Source organism: Moschus berezovskii, chromosome 12, assembly GCF_049115385.1.
Source record: "Moschus berezovskii isolate FMDL1 chromosome 12, NW_MosBer_1.0, whole genome shotgun sequence".
NCBI classification, from domain to species: domain Eukaryota; kingdom Metazoa; phylum Chordata; class Mammalia; order Artiodactyla; family Moschidae; genus Moschus; species Moschus berezovskii.
Genome location: NC_142471.1, coordinates 58833928 through 58855168, shown reverse-complemented (window position 1 = coordinate 58855168; position 21241 = coordinate 58833928). Strand labels below are relative to the sequence as shown.

The 21241-nt window shown below is 41.3% G+C and overlaps 1 protein-coding gene across 2 annotated transcripts in view; it reads right to left on the bottom strand.

Moving 5' to 3' along the window:
- Positions 1-20393, bottom strand: part of HECTD2 (HECT domain E3 ubiquitin protein ligase 2) — a 75148-nt gene extending 54755 nt beyond the window's left edge. For both annotated transcript variants that reach the window (XM_055425094.2, XM_055425095.2), the window contains exons 1-2: positions 20106-20393; positions 926-1055 (exon numbers count right to left, since the gene is read on the bottom strand). In XM_055425094.2, the coding sequence (XP_055281069.1) occupies positions 926-1055; positions 20106-20243 (268 nt within the window). In that variant the 5' untranslated portion in view covers positions 20244-20393. The remainder of the gene's footprint in view (positions 1-925; positions 1056-20105) is intronic.
- Positions 20394-21241: the final 848 nt, after the last annotated feature.

Below are 21241 nucleotides of genomic sequence, written 5' to 3'. Positions count from 1 at the left end.
TATAATATATGTTCGACAAAGGAATGGGATCCTTCGTTACTTTTTCTTATACCCTCTTTTTTATTCATATAGATCAAATAGAGCATGCATCATTTTCTTAAGTTTTCTCCCAAAAAACTGTAGAAAAATTCATCAAATGTTAGAGAACAAACTGGTGTAGCTGATATCTCTACAATATTTAAGATTTTCCATTAAAATCATCTTTTAGCTTTTTGATCAAATTTTACAGGTTTATTTCACATAGGTTTTGCTCCCTTTCTCTTTATTTCTAAATATTTCGTATATTTTCCATCAAGTCTTCTAATTGATTACTGATCAAATAAAGGAAATCTATTTAATTTTTATATATTTTTATTGTGTCAGGCTCCCTAACCAAACTTTCTTATTCATGAATTTTGTATGTTATTCTCTTACTCTAGGTAACAATTACCTAAATAAAATGATTTTGCTCCTTTCTGTAAATATTTATAGAGCATTTTTAAATTGTATTGACTAACCAGACCTAGCAGAACAATGCTGAATAATTAAAATCTACTTAAAAAATTGTTTTTTAAATGTTATGTTGGAGCATAGCCGGTTATCAATATTGTGATAGTTTCAGGTGGACAAGAAAGGGACTCAGCCATACATATCTATGTATCTATTCTCCCCGCAAATCCCCTCCCATCCAGGCTACCACATAACATTGAGCAGAGTTCTCTGTGCTATAAGTAGGTCCACACTGGTTACCTACTTTAAATAGTAGCTGTGTGTATATGTTCATTCCAAACTACCTATCTCTCTCCTCCATTCTTTCCTCCAGCAACCATAGGTTAAAATCTACTTATTTAATATTTCATTAATATACTTTCAACCAAGATAAATAGACTGTGTATACTTTTAATAATTGTAATTACATTTATTTTTAAATTTTTAAATCTTTTACCATTCTTGATGTTAGGGAAAACAAGATGTGTAGGTGAACTTCTGTTTTCAGTGGCTTCTTTCTTTTGATTAACAGTTGAAATAACACTGTTGAAAGTAGAAATCTGGCCTTTGAATCCTCTGTCCAAACCCTAAAAATAGAAAAGTTAACACTGCAGCATAATTCCTACTAGGTATATTTAATTTTACTGTAAAAATCATAAACATTTATAATAGAGATTTTAGCTTGATAACAGATGCATGATAGATAAAACATGTATATAATATTGACTTACCTTTTCTAGGACCAAATTGTTTTAATTACAAAATGAAAATAGTCATACCATCTAATGGCTTATAAGTTGACAGAGTTTGGAAGTGGGGATAATAACAGTACCTTTCTCACAGGGTTATTGTGAGGTTTACCTAAGATACTGTGTGTAAAGCAATGAGTTTTCTTGTCTTCTGATGCAACTTTAAAAGCTCAGGTAAAAAGATAAACCCTTTAGAGTTCATTTCTCTCTAAATATATGATTAGACTTTCAATATAAGAGGATTAGAAAAAAATAGGGCAAAGCAACTTAAATGCAAATAACAGAGCAATCTGCCTATAGCATAGAATCTATCCATTAACGTACTTTCCACAAAATAATACCTACAAAATTCATAATATATAATCAATGCGCACTTTAATTATAAATAAAATCACACTACCAGTTCAATACTCAGTTATAAACCTAGCTCAGGGCTTATTCTCAGTTCTCAGCTCTTTACAACTTACACTATATTCCAGTTTCCAGATGCTTAATCAAACATAGTAGTTAAATTTTTCCCTAACATTCACTTTTTCACACTAAAGATACGTAATTTCTTTGCCTTCAGAGGAGAGTTTCTTTTTCATTTTCTTCTACATTTACCAGACTGATTTTCACTTACCTTTTCAGAATTAGCTCAGGTGCCATGTAGCAAAAATACACACTCACCAAATATCTACTCTCCTACATCACCCACTCTCTTACAGCTAAATGAAACTATCTGATTAATTCTAACAGGCAACAAGTGGAGGTGATGCTGACCATTGGTGGACCAGAAAGTACTAATACATTTAAGGCTGGTGGTAAAATCACCAGCTCCTTTTTCTCCTCTCACTGTGACAATCACAGAGGCTATGAGCCGAGATGTGAGAGCATCCATTGGCTCAGGTCTCCAAATCGCTATGTGGAGCAGAGACACTGATGACCAACAGCGGCTTATACAATTACCAATAAATGCACCTGTAGAATTTTCAAACACTGAAATTTGGGACAACTTTGTAAATGCAGTCTAACCCATTCTGTCATAACTTCTCTGCAAGAATTTTCTGGTGGCCACCATGTCCACAAAAATCAGTCGTTCTTACTTATGTTTGGGATTTACTTAACTTATTCCACTGAAATTATAATTGTTTATATACTGGTCCTTCATGTTGGACCTGAAATTTCTTATTCATCACAGAGCTTGACATCCAGTGAATCCTGTGCACAGATCCTACACTTCAGAGTAAATTTATTTTTCTTTTATATTTATTTTTCTCTTATAGTAAGAGATTACTATAGAAAATAACCCAGAAAAAAATCAGATACACAGAATTTAAAAATTTCCAGACTTGTGACTTTTTAGAAATTAGCTATCTAACCCCTTTATTTCACTGATGAGGAAAATAGTATTGAGACTCACCTAAAGTCATTCAGCTAACAAGCAACAGAAATGTGATGGGCACTAAATGAGAACTTGAAGAATGCTTCCATAAGGAAAGGACATGTATGCAATTCTGTGTATGCAACATTTTTGGCTGCTCACAGAATATGGTTTTTTTTTAGTTGTCGTTTGTTAGCTTGTTTGCTTTTTGGCTAGATTTAGGCTCAGTGAAGTCTGAATCAGTATTTCTGTTAGGATGAGCCTACATGATCCAGCCTACAAAAGTTAAACAACTGAAATAAGGTCTTCTTCTAACAGATGTAGGATATGAGTCTGAAGTTTCAGAATCACAGACAGTATCAACAAGGGTCTTGTACAGAGTCTATGACACACTGGATGTTCCATAAATGATTACTCTTGTAACAACAACACTTAAAACAAATCATGTATTGAGTGCTTGGTAGAAGGAAATAGCAACCCACTCCAGTATTCTTGCCTAGAGAATCCCAGGGACAGAGGAGCCTGGTGGGCTGCTGTCTGTGGGGTCGCACAGTCGGACACAACTTAGCAGCAGCAGCATACTACTAATTATAATAGGTGCTTTAATACAACATTTCTATGAGTTATATATTTACACCTCATTTTACAAATGAGGAAACTGAAGTACCACACCGAGTTCACAGAGCTGGAAAGTGGGAACTCACACTAGTCTGAATGACCTTGCTCACTACAGGAGCTATCACTTATTAAGAGCTGAGCATGAGACAGTAAGTGTGTTCCATATATCAGCCTGTTTTCACAACCCCTGTGGCTGATATTCTCTTCTCTACTTTTATAGATACATGCCAACAGCTTTGGGAGCAACTCACCTAACCAGAGGAAATCAGCATAAGTGGAAAAACTAACTGTACTTTAGGGAACCCTCTGATATCCTAGCAATCTGGGAAAGGCTCAATATTTTATTTCATTTTCCTCCTCTTTCCTCTACCCCTTCTTAATAATAAGAGATTCCAGAGAACACTGCTTGATTCACATGTGGAATCTTCAACTAATAATTAAAAAACCCGTAAGTAACTGACTGAATCAACAAAAGCATTTAACAACTATCAGTTCTAATCTCTAACAGATTTATCATATAGATTCCCAAGGAGGAGAGACAAAATTGGAGAAAAAGATTGAGTGGTATGCAATACTTTTCTGTAAAAGTCTTAGTAAATTACATACTTTGCATAACTTTGTAAATTAAAACATTATGCTCAAGTTCACAGAACTGATTAGAAAAATAAAATAACCCATACATTTGAAAAAGTATTATCATTCCTTGCTATAAATATCATGATACTTAAGTAAAACTGTATTAACTTCTGGGCCAAGTTTGTTTATTTGTATGTTTTGTCCTATCAAAACATCTTAAATAACAATGGGAATGAATGTCACATTTGATACACATATATTTCATTTATGCATGAGAGTTGATAAAAGTAACCAGTCTATAAAATGAGGTCAATGAATGGCCCCTTGGAACTTTGTTATGTTGTTATTGTTTAGTCACTAAGTCATGTCCAACTCTTTGCAACCCCATGGACTGTAGTCCACCAGATTCCTCTGTCCATGGGATTTCTCAGGCAAGAATACTGAGTGTGTTGCCATTTCCTTCTCCAGAGGATCTTCCCGACCCAGGGATCAAACACATCTCCTGAATTGGCAGGTGGGTTCTTTACCACTGAACCACCAGGGAAGCCCAGAACTTTGTTAACTTAGCTGTAAATATTTACAATAAATTAATATACCAAAGGTGTTTTCATTGATAACTGTCACTGATGTTATCTAAGATTAAGCAACTTAGAGGATTTAAAGAGCAGTGTAGTTTCAGTACAGAATCAGAAAGGGAGAATGGTCCAGTGGGGTGAGATTGGAAAGATAGGCAGGGATAATACTATGAAGGCTTCAGGACAGGGAGTATAGATTCTATCCTGGAAGGGGATAGGGAACAATCGGGGAGGACTTGTAAGAAGGCCGTGACATAATTATACCTGTATCTTAGGAAAATCAGTCAGTAGATGTAGGGAATAGACTGAAGGGGAGAAATACCAGAAAGATACATCAGGTCTACTTACTGGGAGAAATAAGTCTAAACTGAGAAAGGAGTTAAAGGCAATGAAGAAGAATGACAGTCTGGGCCAAAGGTATGGCAAAATAGCCAGAGTTATTTAAAGTCATAATGAGAATCAGGAAACCCTTCGACAAATTATAAAATAAATGAAAGGAACAATGTAAAATGCTTCATTTCAAATTTCAGGAAAAATACTTTGACACCTCACCATAAAGAAGAGGGCATATGATTAAAGACCATTGACTATGCCAAAGCCTTTGACTGTGTGGATCACAACAAACTGTGGAGAATTCTTAAAGAGATGGGAATACCAGACCACCTTACCTGCCTCCTGAGAAATCTGTATGCAGGTCAAGAAGCAACAGTTAGAATTGAACATGGGAAAACAGACTGGCTCCTAATCGGGAAAGGAGTACGTCAAGGCTGTATATTGTCAACTTGCTTATCTAACTTATATGCAGAGTACATCATAAGAAACTCTGAGCTGGATGAAGCATAGAGCTGGAATCAAGATTGCTGGGAGAAATAACAATAATCTCAGATATGCAGATGACACCATCCTTATGGCAAAAAGCGAAGAACTAAAGAGCCTCTTGATGATAGTTAAAGAGGAGAGTGAAAAATTTGGCTTAAAACTCAACATTCAGAAAACTAAGATCATGGCATCTGGCCCCATCACTTCATGGCAAATAGATGTGGAAACAATGGAAACAGTGGCAGACTTTATTTCTGGGGCTCCAAAATCACTGCAGATGGTGATTGCAGCCATGAAATTAAAAGATGCTTACTCCTTGGAAGAAAAGTTATGACCAACCTAGACAGCATATTAAAAAGCAGAGACATTACTTCACCAACTGTTGAGGTCTTTTAATGGAACCTGGTGGTCCGGAGTCGACCGATAAGAAAGTAAAGGAGGGAGAAAAAGGCTGATATTCCCTGGTTTGCGCAGAAAGCCAATAAAGCCCCTGCACTGGGCTTGCTCTGTTCACAAAGGCCTCAGGTGCCCTCTTGATGGGGTGAAAGCGCAGAGCGCCTTCTCCAGAGGGTCTTAGAAGCCCGGGCAGGAAAGTGAACCCAGAGGACCTCTGCGCTCCAAGAATTAGCCTGAAAAGAGAGAGAGAAAGCAAGACACGGGGACCAAAGCTCTGATGGAGCAAAGATGTTTTAATCAACATGGTGTGGGCATATATACCGTAGTTATTCTCAGCAAAGATAAAGATTAAAATTCCAGACTTACAAAACATAGGTGAGCCATATTAATGAGAGTTGTAAATAATCACTTTTACCATATGGTTCATAAAAAGGAAGAGGGTACTTATCACCGTATAGAAAAACTAACGAAGGAAATGCCTGGATTCCTCGGCCCCCGGGAGAGGCTTGCCACTCCTCTTAATTCCTCAATATTCAGGAATTAATAAGGAACAGAGAATTCCTGACAGAGCCAAAACAGCACACAGGAAGTCTCCTGCTAAGATGCTTCCTGACAACCAACAAAGGTCCGTCTAGTAAAAGCTATGGTTTTTCCAGTAGTCATGTATGGATGTGAGAGGTGGACTGTAAAGAAAGCTGAGCACCAAAGAATTGATGCTTTTGAACTGTGGTGTTGGAGAAGACACTTGAGAGTCCCTTGGACTGCAAGGAGATCCAACCAGTCCATCCTAAAGTAAATCAGTCCTGAATATTCACTGGAAGGACTGATGTTGAAGCTGAAACTCCAATACTTAGGCCACCTGATGGAAAGAACTGACTCACTGGCAAAGACCCTGATGCTGGGAAAGGTTGAAAGCGGGAGGAGAAGGGGATGACAGAGGATGAGATGGTTGGATGGCATCACCGACTCAATGGACATGAGTTTGAGTAAACTCTGGGAGTTGTTGATGGACAGAGAGGCCTGGTGTGCTGCACTCCATGGGGTTGCAAAGAGTCAGACATGACTGAGCGACTGATCTGAAGAAGTGAAGAAAATTCTAGACTGGGTTATATAAATGTATTTGTGGAATGACTAGAAAAGGAACCAATGGTCATTAGGTAAAAGTATGCGTCTCATGCCAAAATAATGTAATTTTTCTAGCTGACAGGGTTATCATTATGATACTGTCATGTAGCAACTGCTATGCAAAACTAGTATAAGGGCAAAACCATGGAAACACTGGCAAATATGACATGAGCTTACAAAGAACATGAAGAATGAATGACCAAAAAAGATAAGAAATCTAAGAGAAGGTCATGTGTTAAAAATGAAGGATCATCAAGAAATACGTGGTCAGCAAGGTTGAATAATGAACAGGGGCTAGGTCTAAAGTGTGCCTACTAGCATGTGCAGCTGTGAAATCTTGGAGACAAAGGAGACAACAGATTCCGGGGAGAAACTGCCACTGCTGGTGGCAGAAACTGTATGAAATAGATTGGCAAATGAATGGGAAGTCAGGAGGTGAAAGCACTGAGTAGGATTTGCTCTGTTCAGAAGCTTTATGGAAGGGTACAAAATGGCTGGAAGGGTACAATGATGCGAGGAAAGATACACTGAGCATGTAATCATGGCTGCCAAATCCAGGGTTCGCTTCTATCGACCCCAGAGCATCACTGCTATTCTTTGTGCAGCAAAAGCCACAGATTGGAGCAGAAACAGGCACTCAACCAAAAGGCAGCCATCTGTCGACTGGGTGGCCACACATTAGGTGGCCTGGCATACAGGACATTGATGCTTCCTAATATGTCAATCAGAGGAGGTCTTTCCAGATTTCAGATGGAGGAATATGGAAAAGAGCAAGCAGCCAAGAATGAGAGAATAGCAGGCACACAGAGAGCAGCTGGTCTCTGCTCCTGCCTGCTTTCTGGTTCTATCTATGTATGTTATTTCCATAAATCCCCCTTTTCCAAAAGGAGGCATATATGGCCTGATTTTCTGTTCCTTGTGATCAAAAAAGCTTAACATGAGAAAAAAATCTTTGGTCTAATAAGTCTCTTGCTTATAAGACGACTGTGCCCTGATACCTCACACTTGAGATGACAGGAAATAAATCATGGACAATTTCACAGGTTGACAGTGTACTACAGATAAATAAAAACACACTCTCAAAAGAGCAGTTGCCCCACACTAGTTTGCACAAGAGAAACCTTCCCGTAGCCTAATACTTCCATGAGAATGCAGAGTTGCATGTTGTACGAAGGTAAACTGATTAAAAACTAGAGAATCAAGATGCTATTGAGTGTTAATAGGACATGAGTAAATTAAAGGTTAGGGAACATTACAAGTCTTCTAAGAATTGGATCTACCACCGTTGTTACATCTGGTCCCCGAGGAGTTTTGTCTATGAGCAACTGTTGTCTATGAGTCCTAAGGAAGTAACACACTAGAGATGACACCCTGGAATGTGGCCAGCCTACAAACAGTGGGCTGCATGTGTTGAAGAACAGATAGTAGCAGGATACCCAACCAGCTGTTACAGAGGAAGAAGAAGTACAAATAGGGAACATAGGGGGAAAGAGACACTGAGAATTCATTGAGGAGAAAAACTCAAAATACACCTAGCGTAATAAATAAGATTTGACTCTCTAGGTAGAGGCTGACCATGAGTTTAACAAACAGCTGAAAAATTTTATGTGGTAATTGCAAAACTAACATAGACCTCAATGGTCTTTTTGACTATATAATCACAGAGATTATATGTAAGATTATAATACAGTTTCAAGAAATTAAATATATTTCAAAAAATTAAATAGAATTAAATTAAATGGAATACCTGTTTTGCCCTGTTAATCTGTAATTAAGTACTGCTGACCTTATTTTAAATTTTAATACATGAGCTCCTACTTTCAACATTTACTGAGGAACAGACTACATCTGAGTTAAATTTCTGATTTATCATATTCTTCTACTAGAGATCAATAAGAAGCATATTTATGGTTTTCCATCATAGCTTTTATATTTTATATTGAATACCAAGTTCTTTTTATATTCAAAATTCTGATAAAATTTACTTTGGTCATCTCTTATTCCACCAAAAGCTGCCTTAGAAAATAAAACATTTTCATTCACATTCTAAACCAATCTTTTTTGTTTTTGGTCATACTGCACAACATGTGGGATCATAGTTTCCTGACGATGGACTGAACCTGCGCCTCCTGTAGTGGAAGTGACTGAGTCCTAACTACCGGGTATTTCCTAAACCAATCTTTGATAAAAGAATAACTGCTGGCTCTGTTCCATCGTGAGGAGAAGGCAATGGCAACCCACTTCAGTGTTCTTGCCTGGAAAATCCCAGGGACGGCAGAGCCTGTTGGGCTGCCGTCTATGAGGTCACACAGAGTCAGACACGACTGAAGCGACTTAGCAGCAGCAGTAGCTGTTCCATCATGAAACCCTTTTTAAAACCAAAATATCTCACTATATTTCTCACTATATATCTTTGAGGTGAAATATTTTAAATTGTATACATAATTCATTATTTTGTACTGTTTAACATTCATTGACTATTTATGCTAAATCCTTTGACTGTGGATCACAACAGTGGAAAATTCTTAGAGATGGGAATACCAGACCACTGTATCTGTTTCCTGAGAAACGTATATGCAGGTCAAGAAGCAACAGTTAGAACCAGACATGGAACAACTGACTGGTTCAAAACTGGAAAAGAAGTACGCCAAGGCTGCATATTGTCTCCCTGCTTATTTAACTTCTATGCAGAGTACATCACGCGAAATGCGGGGTTGGATGAATCACAAACTGGAATCAAGTATGCTGGGAGAAATGTCGACAACATTACATATGCAGACGATACCACTCTAATGGCAGAAAGTGAAGAGGAACTAAAGAGCCTCTTGATGAGGGTGAAAGAGCAGAGTGAAAAACCTGGCTTGAAACTCAACATTAAAAAACTAAGATCATGGCATCTAGTGCCATCACTTCACGGCAAATAGATGGGGGGAAAAGTGGAAGTAGCGACAGATTTTATTTTCTTGGGTTCCAAAATCACTGCAGACAGTAATTGCAGCTATGAAATTAAAAGATGCTTGCTCCTTGGAAGAAAAGCTATGACAAACCTAGACAGCATATTCGAAGAGACATCCTTTACCGACAAAGGTCCATATAGTCAAAGTTAAGGTTTTTCCAGTAGTCAGATAAGGATGTAAGAGCTGGACCATAAAGAAGGCTGAACACTTAAGAATTGATCCTTTTGAATAGTGGTGCTGGAGGAAACTCTTGAGAGGCACTTGGACAACAAGGAGATCAAGCCAGTCAATCCTAAAGGAAATCAACCCTGAATATTCATTGGAAGGGCTGATGCTGAAGCTGAAGCTCCAATTCTTCAGCCACCTGAGGTGAAGAGCTGACTCACTGGAAAAGACCCCGAAGCTGGGAAAGATTGAGGGCAGGAGGAGAAGAGGGCGACAGAAGATGAGATGGTTAGATAGCATCACCAACTCAATGGACATGAACTTGAGCAAACTCTGGGAGATGGTGGAGGACAGAGGAGCCTGGCGTGCTGCAGTCTATGTGGTCACACAGAGTAGGACGTGACTTAGCAACTGAAGAGCAAACATATTTTAAACTACAGCTTTGCAAACAGCTGGAAATGTTAGCATTTTAAACCATATCAAGTGGAAATTAAAGCTGTATTTTAGCTATTATATAGGTCCGACTGGCAGACGTTTTATTTACTATAGAGATAACACACACAAATAAATGCACAGGTAGATGGATTCTACATAGAGCTGTCTGGTTTGGCTGGTGATACAAAGTTGTCATACAGGATCCAGTCACCAGCATAGGTTAAATTATGTTCAGTAGCTTTTATTTGAGAAGAGATGTACATATTTCAGACAATGCCTCATGCAATAAATAAATGCATATTCTAAAATGTCCAAGAACACTTGGCTAGCTGGGAAATTCACTTATGTGGAATACCTGTCATTGATAATACAGAACAAAAAGCACTAATGGTAATAATACAAAGGAAATTCTAGATAAATTAGCACAGTGGTTTTCAAACTTTCTGGTTTCAGGACCTTTTTACATTCTTAAAAATTATTATATGTATGTACTCATTCCTGTTTAAATAGCAATAAATCCATTTATGGACAACAACTATTTCCCAACAAACAAAAATCAGTGAGAAGAGTGACATGGTTTGCATTTTGCAAAACGATTTTTATATTTGTTTCTGCATTCAATTTGTCGCAATATCATCTGTCACATAGAAAACTACACTGTACACTAGAGAGAAGGAGTGAGAACAAGACAACACAAATAACATCCTACTATCATTACAAAGGCAGTGCTGACCTCATGGACATCTTCAAGGATACTGAGGATCACATGTTGAGGACTGCTATAGTAGGAATAAACAGTAATCAGCACTAAGGATGAATCTAAGAAATCTCGGGAGAATAAGAAGACAACATTTTAATCTGCTCTAATACAAGCATTTGCCACATGTGGCTGTTGAGAACTTGAAATGTGCTGCTGCTAAGTCGCTTCAGTCGTGTCTGACTCTGTGCAACCCCATAGACAGCAGCCCACCAGGCTCCCCTGTACCTGAGATTCTCCTGCAAGAACACTGGAGTGGGTTGCCATTTCCTTCCCCAATGCATGAAAGTGAAAGGTGAAAGTGAAGTAGCTCAGTTGTGTCCGACTCTTAGCAACCCCATGGACTGCAGCCTACCAGGCTCCTCTGTCCATGGGATTTTCCAGGCAAGAGTACTAGAGTGGTGTGCCATTGCCTTCTCCGTGAAATGTGCTGCTGCTGCTGCTAAGTCACTTCAGTCAAGTCCGACTCTGTGCGACCCCATAGACAGAAGCCCACCGGGCTCCCCCTTCCCTGGGATTCTCCAGGCAAGAACACTGGAGTGGGTTGCCATTTCCTTCTCCAATGCATGAAAGTGAAAAGTGAAAGTGAAGGCGCTCAGTCATGTCCGTCTCTTCGCGACCCCATGGACTGCAGCCTACCAGGCTCCTCCGTCCATGGGATTTTCCAGGCAAGAGTACTGGACTGGAGTGCCATTGCCTTCTCCCGTGAAATGTGCTAGTAAGTGTAAACTACACAGTTTTCAAAGACTTAGTATGAAAAAAAGGTAAAATATCTCATGAAGTGTCCATATGATTAAATGTTGAAATGGTTAAGTTTCTGAATATACTGGATTAAAAAAATGCTATTAAATTTTATTTTACCTCTTTTTATTGTCTTTAATTAGCTATTAGAAAAATTAAAATTACATATGTGGTTCACATTTTATTTCTACTGGACAGAGCTGATATAAATGAAAACACACTTTCCTAAACTAGATACAATCCAACATACAATCTTAGGAAACAGGACAGAATTATTATCTTGATTCATCATTTCTCTGCATCATTCTGGAGAAAAAGATCTGATGTAGCAAAATGTAAACATGGTATAATATGTAGATGAAGAATCAAAGATATCTGAAGGAATAAAATCTGAGTTTCTTGCTTTGGTCATTTCAGATATGTATACAGAGACAATGGCAATTTCTACACTTAAGGCCACACCTCAATGAAATTTATTTTTCAAACCCAAAGGTAAATAGTTTGGCAACATATTGTGTGTCCCAGATTGGTTCAGTAGCGTCTGACTCTTTGAGACCCTATGGCCTATAGCCTGCCCGGCTCCTCTTTCCATGGGATTCTCTAGCCAAGAATACTTGAGTGGGTTGCCATGCCCTCCTCCAGGGGATCTTTCTGACCCACAGACTGAACCCTTGTCTCTCATGTCTCCTGCATTGGCAGGCGGGTTCTTTACCATTAGTGCCACCTGGGAAGCCTGGCAATACATTCACTGCTTCTAATATAAAGCAGGGATCCTTCAGTCTTATGAGTACACGGGATACCTATGACACACAGGAAAAAACCTACAAAAGACTGAATGGCTTCCTGAGATACTGGACAAATGTTTCTGCATCAGAAGACTGGTGAACAAAGTACATTTATACGTTTTAAGTTAAAGCAGAGTCACCAGGGAAGCCCTTCAGCATTGACTATACTTTGCTTTACTAACTTTTAAAATAAACTGACCTAAACTACCTGCTAGGGCCACACTAGATGAGAGGCCTCAACTGTATTTAGGGTCTAACAAAGGAGACTATTTTAGGCCCTGTTCCTAGGTAAAGAGATTTTGCTTTTCCTTTTTGTATGTTTTTTCACAGTTCCCTATTAGGATGCTGGGTTATAAAATCAGTGCTCTACCTCCTTCTGCTTAGATGTGAAAAGTTGGCTCCTTTTAAGGTGTGAACCCTCCTCCCCCCAACTAAAAGGGACCAATCCAAGTTGAATTGTTTTCTTTAAGTGATAAAACCCACAACTTTCAAGAGAGACTAGGAAGGAAGGGGATTCTGAAACAAAAGTTTAACACCAAAAAAACCACAATGCAATTGATCTTATAGATAAATGAAAATTAACCCTACTTGATACAAAGAAATGTTAGTCCTGAAGCTCAGAAATTTCAGTGTCTGCTTATCAGGAAGGCAATGTGTCTTGGGAGACTTTATTATTTTACAACATAGGGAAAAAAAGCAATTATAACAACAGATTACCCTTATACAGCAAAATGCTACTTTTAAACTGTGTGATTTGATGAACTCACAATTCTCAATTTATTGTTCTTTAAAAAAGAAAAGGATCAAAACCAAGTTAATTTGAAACAAAGTTTTCTTTAATGAGTAGGTTCAAACTTCAGACTGATTTTTCAATTAAGTTGAATTAGTAAAATTTCAATAATTTCTATTTTTAAAAGGCACATTCATCTATTATAATTATTCCCCTCAAAATGTTTCCTGACTGCTTACTAAACTGTTAGCAAGTTATAAATATCAACTTAGCAACAACTAGTTATTCATATAAGGCTTAGCAGTCTAACATTTTTAAACTGCAAGGAGGTATCCTCATAATAAATGTAGAAAAACACAAATTTTCCAGAGGTTTCTCAGCTCCACCCACTTCCTTTTTCATATTCCATTGATTTTTCTCTACTCTCTCTTCCTCAATTCAAGTAAATATAAGCAAATTAATTTCCAAACAATATGCCAAAATAAGCTGCTACCCTGGGACACCAGCAGTACCCCTTTCTGAAGCCATTACTTTTCCCTTTCAAAAAAATTCTTCTGAACCCAGGAATACCCCAGCCCTTAAGACTTCAGAGAGCGCAGGATACCTTTTAATTCAGAGGGCATGTGTGTGGAGTGCAGGAAGAGGAGGGAGGTACATTGGTAAAGGTAATATCTACAGAGTAATACAGGTAATATCTACAGAAAAGGTTGTAAAGGGAAGTACCATAGCCACAGGATAGATCCGAAAGGGAGCTACAAATAGTAAGGCAGTATCATATAGGACCGGCTGGCTTCCCTTGTGGCTCAGTGGTAAAGAATCTGCCTGCCAATGCAAAAGACTCAGGTTTGATCCCTGGGTCAGGAAGATCCCCTGGAGAAGGAAATGGCAACCCACTCCAGTATTCTCACTTGGGAAATCCCATGGACAGAGGAGCCTGGAGGGCTACAGTCCATAGGGCTGCAGAAGGACTGGACACAGCCTAACTAAATGACAACATACTGAACACTTTGGGAAGTTCTCTGGCTCATAACTTACAACGACCATTTTTCATCAGTTGTTAAATATAGTCAAATTATTTGTGTCCTAACACCCTGCACTAATTATGAAAGGGAGGATAAGCAGGCAACTACAATACGGCTTCGAAGTTTAAAAAAAAAAAAAGTGGACAAACGACTTTAAAAGTCACTCAAGATTAAACACGCTCTGGCTAAGTATTTATATAGCTACAGCCCTCCCTTTCTGTATCTTAAGACTCTCTGATCACTTCTTTAATAAGACTGCTTTATTTTACATAGAATTTAATGATACATTAATACCACAATGAAAACTGATATTACCAGATACATATTTCTCTCCTAAATAGTTCTATCTCTGCTAACAAAGTTTTGACCAAATTTGTCACTGGACGACATCCGCTTTTCTAATCTAAGAAATACTGCTATAGGTGGGGGTTCGCTGAACCACACGGACCATGACCACAGGGAGTGCATGGAGTAAGGGAAACAGCATGGGTTTGTTTTTTTTTTGAGTCAGAAAAGTCTCCGTTGAAACCGAGTTCTGCCCCCTTACCAGCCATCTTACCCTCTGGCAAGGTATACTATATGTAACCTGACTCTTAAGATTCCTGTCTGTGTGAACTGGGAACAGAATCTTCCTCATGATTAGAATGATCAAGTGGTTTGTGATGAATTTTGGTTGAACTAAGTGACCAGATGAGGGACACATGGACAATGCTTACACAGAGAAGGTACTAAATAAATAGTAGCAATCGTTTGTATTGTTTATATGTATTTCACATATGGATATATGATATACCTGTGTTTTATTAAATTGCTTAAGACATCTTCACTACAACAACCTCTACTCTTCCCTATCTCAACTCTTGTTGAGAAAGGTACAAGATTTTCCAAAAATAAAACTCTTCCAAACACTTAGATGGGTAAGTTTTAACAAAGTTCACACATGCATATGTTCATTTGGAATGCGGTTGGCGGGACTGCCTTTTTATGTAAATGTTTTCCTCTGAGAGAATTCATCTGCAAACTTTAGAATTCTTTTCCTTCATTAATCTTCCTTCTCTTTCATTTCACTGGATTCCACTTTGCAGGGGTTCTTCCATCTCTTACACCTTACCACACGGCCGTGACCCTAGTGGATGCTCCATCATCTCTTGTATGAACTGCAAAGCTCCTTCCTTGCCTTCTTTCTCCTCCCTCCTCCAGTCTAACTACCTCTAATCACTTCCACTAATTTCATTCTGTTGTTCCTTTATTTAAGAAACTCCAATGGTTTCCTGTGAAGCACAGAAAAAAAAAGAAAAAAAGTCCCAACTTCCCTGCCTGCTGATGTGGTCCAGCCCCCATGCAATCTCACTTACCTCCCACAAGTTGCCAGCATGCTTCCATTGGGCTGACTTTATTACTGCCTAATTCTTCCCTTTAAGCCTTGTTCACGTTCTTTTCCCACTTGCTTTTGCCCATCCAAATCCTATCACCCTTCAATGGCCAGCCAGCTTAAATAATTACTGCTGCTTGAAGGCCTTTCTTCACAGTTCTACACGCACTGATTTCCTTTCTCTGATTTCCTAGAGCGCAAATTGTTTCTACGGCACATGGTGGCTTTTACACATTGCTTTGCTTTGTTGGGTTTTCCTGTGTTAGCTCTGCCTACCCTGACGCAGGAATCTATTTTTCTTTTTTAAACTTTGCGTTTTCTGTAGCATCTAGCCCAAAGCTAAACATAATAGAGGTTCAATAACTGGTAGTTACATTGTGGCCCAGCAGATCCATCAAGCCAGGTGACACACCCCTGATAGAACCTGTACAAGCTTCTCATTTTTATTACTGGACTTACTACCAAATCCTCTCCGCATACCTCAAGACTTGCTCTCAACTTCCCCCTGCTTGACAAATCTCCTGACCTTCACTGTGGGCAAACTTTCCCTTTCCACCCTAAACTGATTTCCTCCATTTCCCTTCACTGCCCTGACCTAAGTAAAGTCTAGTTCTTTCTTTCGGAGAAGGCAATGGCACCCCACTCCAGCACTCTTGCCTGGAAAATTCCATGCATGGAGGAGCCTGGTAGGCTGCAGTGCATGGGATTGCTGAGACTCGGAAACGACTGAGCGACTTCACTTTCACTTTTCACTTCCATGCATTGGAGAAGGAAATGGCAACCCACTCCAGTGTTCTTGCCTGGAGAATCCCAGGGACAGGGGAGCCTGGTGGACTGCTGTCTATGGGGTCGCACAGAGTCGGACACGACTGAAGAAACTTAGCAGCAGCAGCTCTTTCTTGAATCCACTTCATTTTTCATAAACCTATGCCATGGAGAATCTCCCCTTCTCTTCTCACCTGATTTAAATGATGAAGTAGACAGACTCATCTTCACTTATCACTATTATTTGCTCCTCTTTTGACCCTTTTCTCCTTCCCTATTCACCAATTTTTTCTAACTTCCATATTACATCAGTAACTAATTTATAATATTCTTCTCCAGTCCAATCTGTCAACTTCAGCAAATACTCACATCATCAGTCCTTCATATTTTCTATTCCCCCTGGCTCTCTGGGCCTGCATCACTTCTCCACAGCAGAAAGGCCAAAGCCCAAACACTGACAGGCTTCTGAGGGCTCCATCTTGGGCCCTTGAGCCCCTCTAACTAGGAACCACCTTAACAGCCATTTCCCTCAATTCCCCACTACACCTCGTTCACTTAATCCATTCCTTCCACTGCTCCGTTTCAAAGGCTGCTCCATAAACTAAGCAGACTTGGGGCAGTGCAGTTAAAACACAGACTCCAAGGAACTTTTAATTCAGTACACAGAGCATCAATTTTCAATCTTAGCTACACCTGAGAATTAAAAAATAAAAAAAGATGCCTGCGCCCCACTCCCAGAATTGATCTAATTGGCCTGCATCTGGGCCTGAGCAATGATGGCTTCAAAAGTTCCCATTCCCCCATGCAGCAGCAGAGAACCGGTGAGCAAAGGTGAGATCAAGGAAACTGGACTTCACCAAGCTACCAAGGGATCCTGGTGGTCAGTCGGGTTTGTGTGTTAGGCACTTCCTGGCTGGAATGGACTTCCTGCGTGCTTAGAAAGTTGTAGGATCAATCACGTTAGGGTTGTTTTCCCGGCACCCTCAATCTCACTCCTGCACCTTTTAAAAAAAAATTTCTGGGATACAGTCCCAACTCTTCAAGTGTAATCAGGGTCATCATAACCTGGCCTTCTACTTATTTTAGGGAGCTGTCCCTCTAAATTATTTCCAAACTCTCATAAAAATGTAATACGGTGATTTTTGGAAAATGTTAGTACTGTAAGGTTACAATAATTGAGTCATAAACTCAATCAACAGAGACAGAGCTGTTAACCTGGGGCAAAAAGTAAGCATCACTAAAATAGCTCAAAGAGTTAAGTGATTGATAATACTCAGTTTCCTAAGCAAACCTCCAGAAGCTCTATTTGATCCACATGGAGGCTGCAAAAGAACCAAGCAGGCCACAAGCTGTCTTTCCCTGTCCCCCACACCAAGGCTTTCCCATCTATACCGGTGAGCTTGGATGTCATCCAGGCTGCCTGGCTTTCTTGCCCTCAGGAGGATCAAGCACACATTTTCTTGACTAAGGCTTTTCACTGCTATCACTCAGGGTTCCAGCTTTAGAAATCTCTCTTTAACAAATACACACCAAGTATCTTCATTACTTGGCTAAGTTTCTCATCCTCCCCCTTGCTCTCCCAACTCTTGCTGCAAAACCTGAGAACTCCTTTTCTCTCCTGAGGTGACTCAAAACCTCAGTGCTAATGATAAACTCTATCATTTCAAAGAGTCTGAAATTCTGAATGTCATTAAAAAACAAAAACCTGTCATTAAAACAAACAAACAAAAAAAACCAATGTTACCAACTCTGCTTGTAAGGCACCAAAAATTGCCTTCAAAAATCTCAAGTCTTCATTCTTATCCTCTTCTAATTTAACCTATGTTTTTTTCAAAGTTTTATTCAAGATCTTAAAAAACTTTTTGAACTCTGTTCTTCTGTCTGTCCAGCAGTACAAGCCCATATTCCTTTATTCACACTTATGAAATCCTCTAAGCTCTTAATACTGAAAGAGTTTATTTGGTAATTAAACACGTACCTGAACTGAACTTGTTGACAATCCAACCTGAGCTGAAGTGACAGGAAGCTACTGACACACCTTATGTCATTTAGTGTGAACAACCCACACTTTTCACTGCAGTTATTAGTATGCTTAATTATGAGAACTGGCCAGGACCCCACTGTGGATATTATACGTGATATATATATACTAAATTAACTTTCTAAAATCCAAAGAACTCTCAATTTCAAAGCCCCAAGGTTTCAGATAATAGTCTGTAGACCTATGTCCACACTGTATCAATTTCTCCAAGTTTTTATTCCAAGCCTTCGATTTTTCAATTACACAGAAATAAATAAGATCTGGGGAGCGTCCTTACTTGAGGACCTAAACCCATTAACACAACTGTTCCTATAAGCATGCATGCATTCATTGGTTTAAACTGACTTAGAAATCAACTGCTGAAACACTATTTGCCAGTTAAGAACACCCCAGATAAGCTCCGAAAGCCCAGGAAATCAACAGCAAGAACTGGGTCTATAAGCAGTTGAGTGACAAATTCCTTCAAAGCATTTCCCAAAGTAATTTCTACCTGCAACTCCAATTTACCAATAAACTGCAGTAATTTTTTTAAAGTGTCTTTTTATCACTGTCTACACTTTGCTGTGATTTAAGGTATGGTGCTCGTTCTAACAATTTTCAGTTATCACAATCCTTAGACATTTTCCAAAAGCCTACTGAATCAAACGTTATTTCTATAACATTTTAAATTAGAGTTAGCTATTTTAGTAAGTTCTTAGTCATTTAAGAGGGAGGTTTTAGGAAATGAACTGCAACCAGGAATAAGGAAAATGTATCATGTTCTCTAAACTTTTACTATTTTGTCACACAGGCTGCATAAGTCATGCTCTTTAAATGTACTGAAGTTTCAAGAAGTATATAAATATGGGATCAAATTAAAAAAATTTTTAAATTAGAGGTTAATTTTGTGTTTGTGTGCGCTCCAAAGTAAACAGTCATAACCACCAGTAAAAGTAGGGAAGAGGGGCTGTCCCATTACATCATCTGGCAATCTGTAGTTTGAAGCCTGAAAGCGCTCTCCAAATAATCCTTAAGAAAATCCAGCTGGGAAATCATCCCCGAGGAGCTTAGATCTGTTGAGTTTAAATATAAGGTTAAAAAAGCTTCCCCACCTTACGTCACATGTCTGTACCATATGAAAAAGAAAACCCATCACCGAGGCATCTACCTCCCACTATCCTGACAGCAACCGAAAGGTCACAATTAAGTGGAAACTCGCCTCAGAGCCTGTTCAATCTGAAGGGGGAACGCAAAGAAAAAGCGAAGAAAAGGGGAGAAATCTTCGCTCTCCCACGGCAGGCGGACGGCTCAGCGGAAAACCCACTCCCGCCTGCCCGACACCTTATCCTCATCCAAGAGACGATGGACTCCAAAATGCTGGTTATTTCCTTAGACAAAGAGGGAAGCCCCCAAACCAGAAAATGACCGAAAACAGCCAGCTGACTCGGCCACCCCGGCATTCCCCCGAGGGTGGAAGGTGCAGCTCGAGAAATGATCACGGTTGTCCTCGAGAAAGAACTCCTCGATTTCAGCCAGTTCTGGGCAGCCTGAGCGCTTGTCCCCGGGCGGGTCCGGGGCTCCCTGGAGAAGAAGCGGGTCCCCGGGCGCCCCTCGCCCCCCTCGCGACCGGCCGTCGGGGCGCCCCGCGGCCCCCGCCCGGCACCTACCGCAGGGGCACTGGCGCCCGCCGACACGATGGGCGGCAGCTTCTCACGCTCCGGTTCCTTCCCTTTCTTCTCCTCGGGCGCAGTCGCCGCCACCGCCGGCGGCGCGGCGGGCGAGGGCACCCGATCCGCTTCACTCATGTCGGGCCGGGCGGCTGGAGTGCGAGGCGGCGGCGGCGGCAGCGGCGGCGGCGGCCAGGCTGCTGCTGGGGTTGGCGCTGCTGCCGCCGCGGCCGCGAGAGGGCTCTGGGCCACCGCGTCCAGCCTCCGCCGCCGCTCCGCCCCCGCGCCCGCGCCCGCGCCGCGGCCCCGCGCCCGCGCCGCGCGCGCGCCCGGATGCCCCGCCCCGCCCCCGCCCGCCGGGCCCGCCGGGCCCGCCGGCCCGCGGCGCCCGCCAGCTCCTGGCCTCAGGCGCCCGCTCCCCGCCCCCGGCTCGGCTCGCGGGTCGTGGGTCCCGGCCGCCGGCCGCTGCCGCCCTCGCCAACCCCGGGGGCCTGGGGCGGAGGCGCCGCCGCCGCGCCGCCATGTTGTTTGCCGACCGTCGCCCGAACCGGCGGGGAGCGGGTCGGGACTAGAGGGTCGCTACTCCGGGGGACGAGGCCAAGCCAGCGAAGGTCGCGCGGGGATAGAGCGTTCCCGAATGGCTTCTGTGGGGCGGGGCGAGCGCGGCAGCCTCCTCTGCACGGACGACCCTGACTTGGGGCGCCTAGACCCGCGGGGGGATTTTTCCTCTCCAGCGCCCGCAAAACCGTCGCCTCCGGGCCGCTGCTTGTCCCTGCCACCCCAGCCCGCGCGCCCGCTGGCCCCAAGAGCGAGGTCTCGAGCCTGGGCGTCCTCAGGAGACAACCTTCCTTTACAGTCGACCGACCCTTTCTAGATGCCCCGAGAGCCCCCACCTACAAAGGGAAAGGCCGAGGTGGGGCGAGGGGAAGTGAGACGCCGTGGGCTCCACCTTCCCCACCGCAGGGCGGGACGGCCAGGCCACACTTTCCATTCCTGTTCTTCCCGGCCCTACTTGGACTGCCAAATCCGCCTCTCCCTTCCCGTCCCCGCGCGCCTACATCTCGCTCTCTCCCCGCATCTCTTTGCTGCCTCCTATCCCTTCCTTGTTCGTTTCCTTTTATAAGTTGCAGATGGAC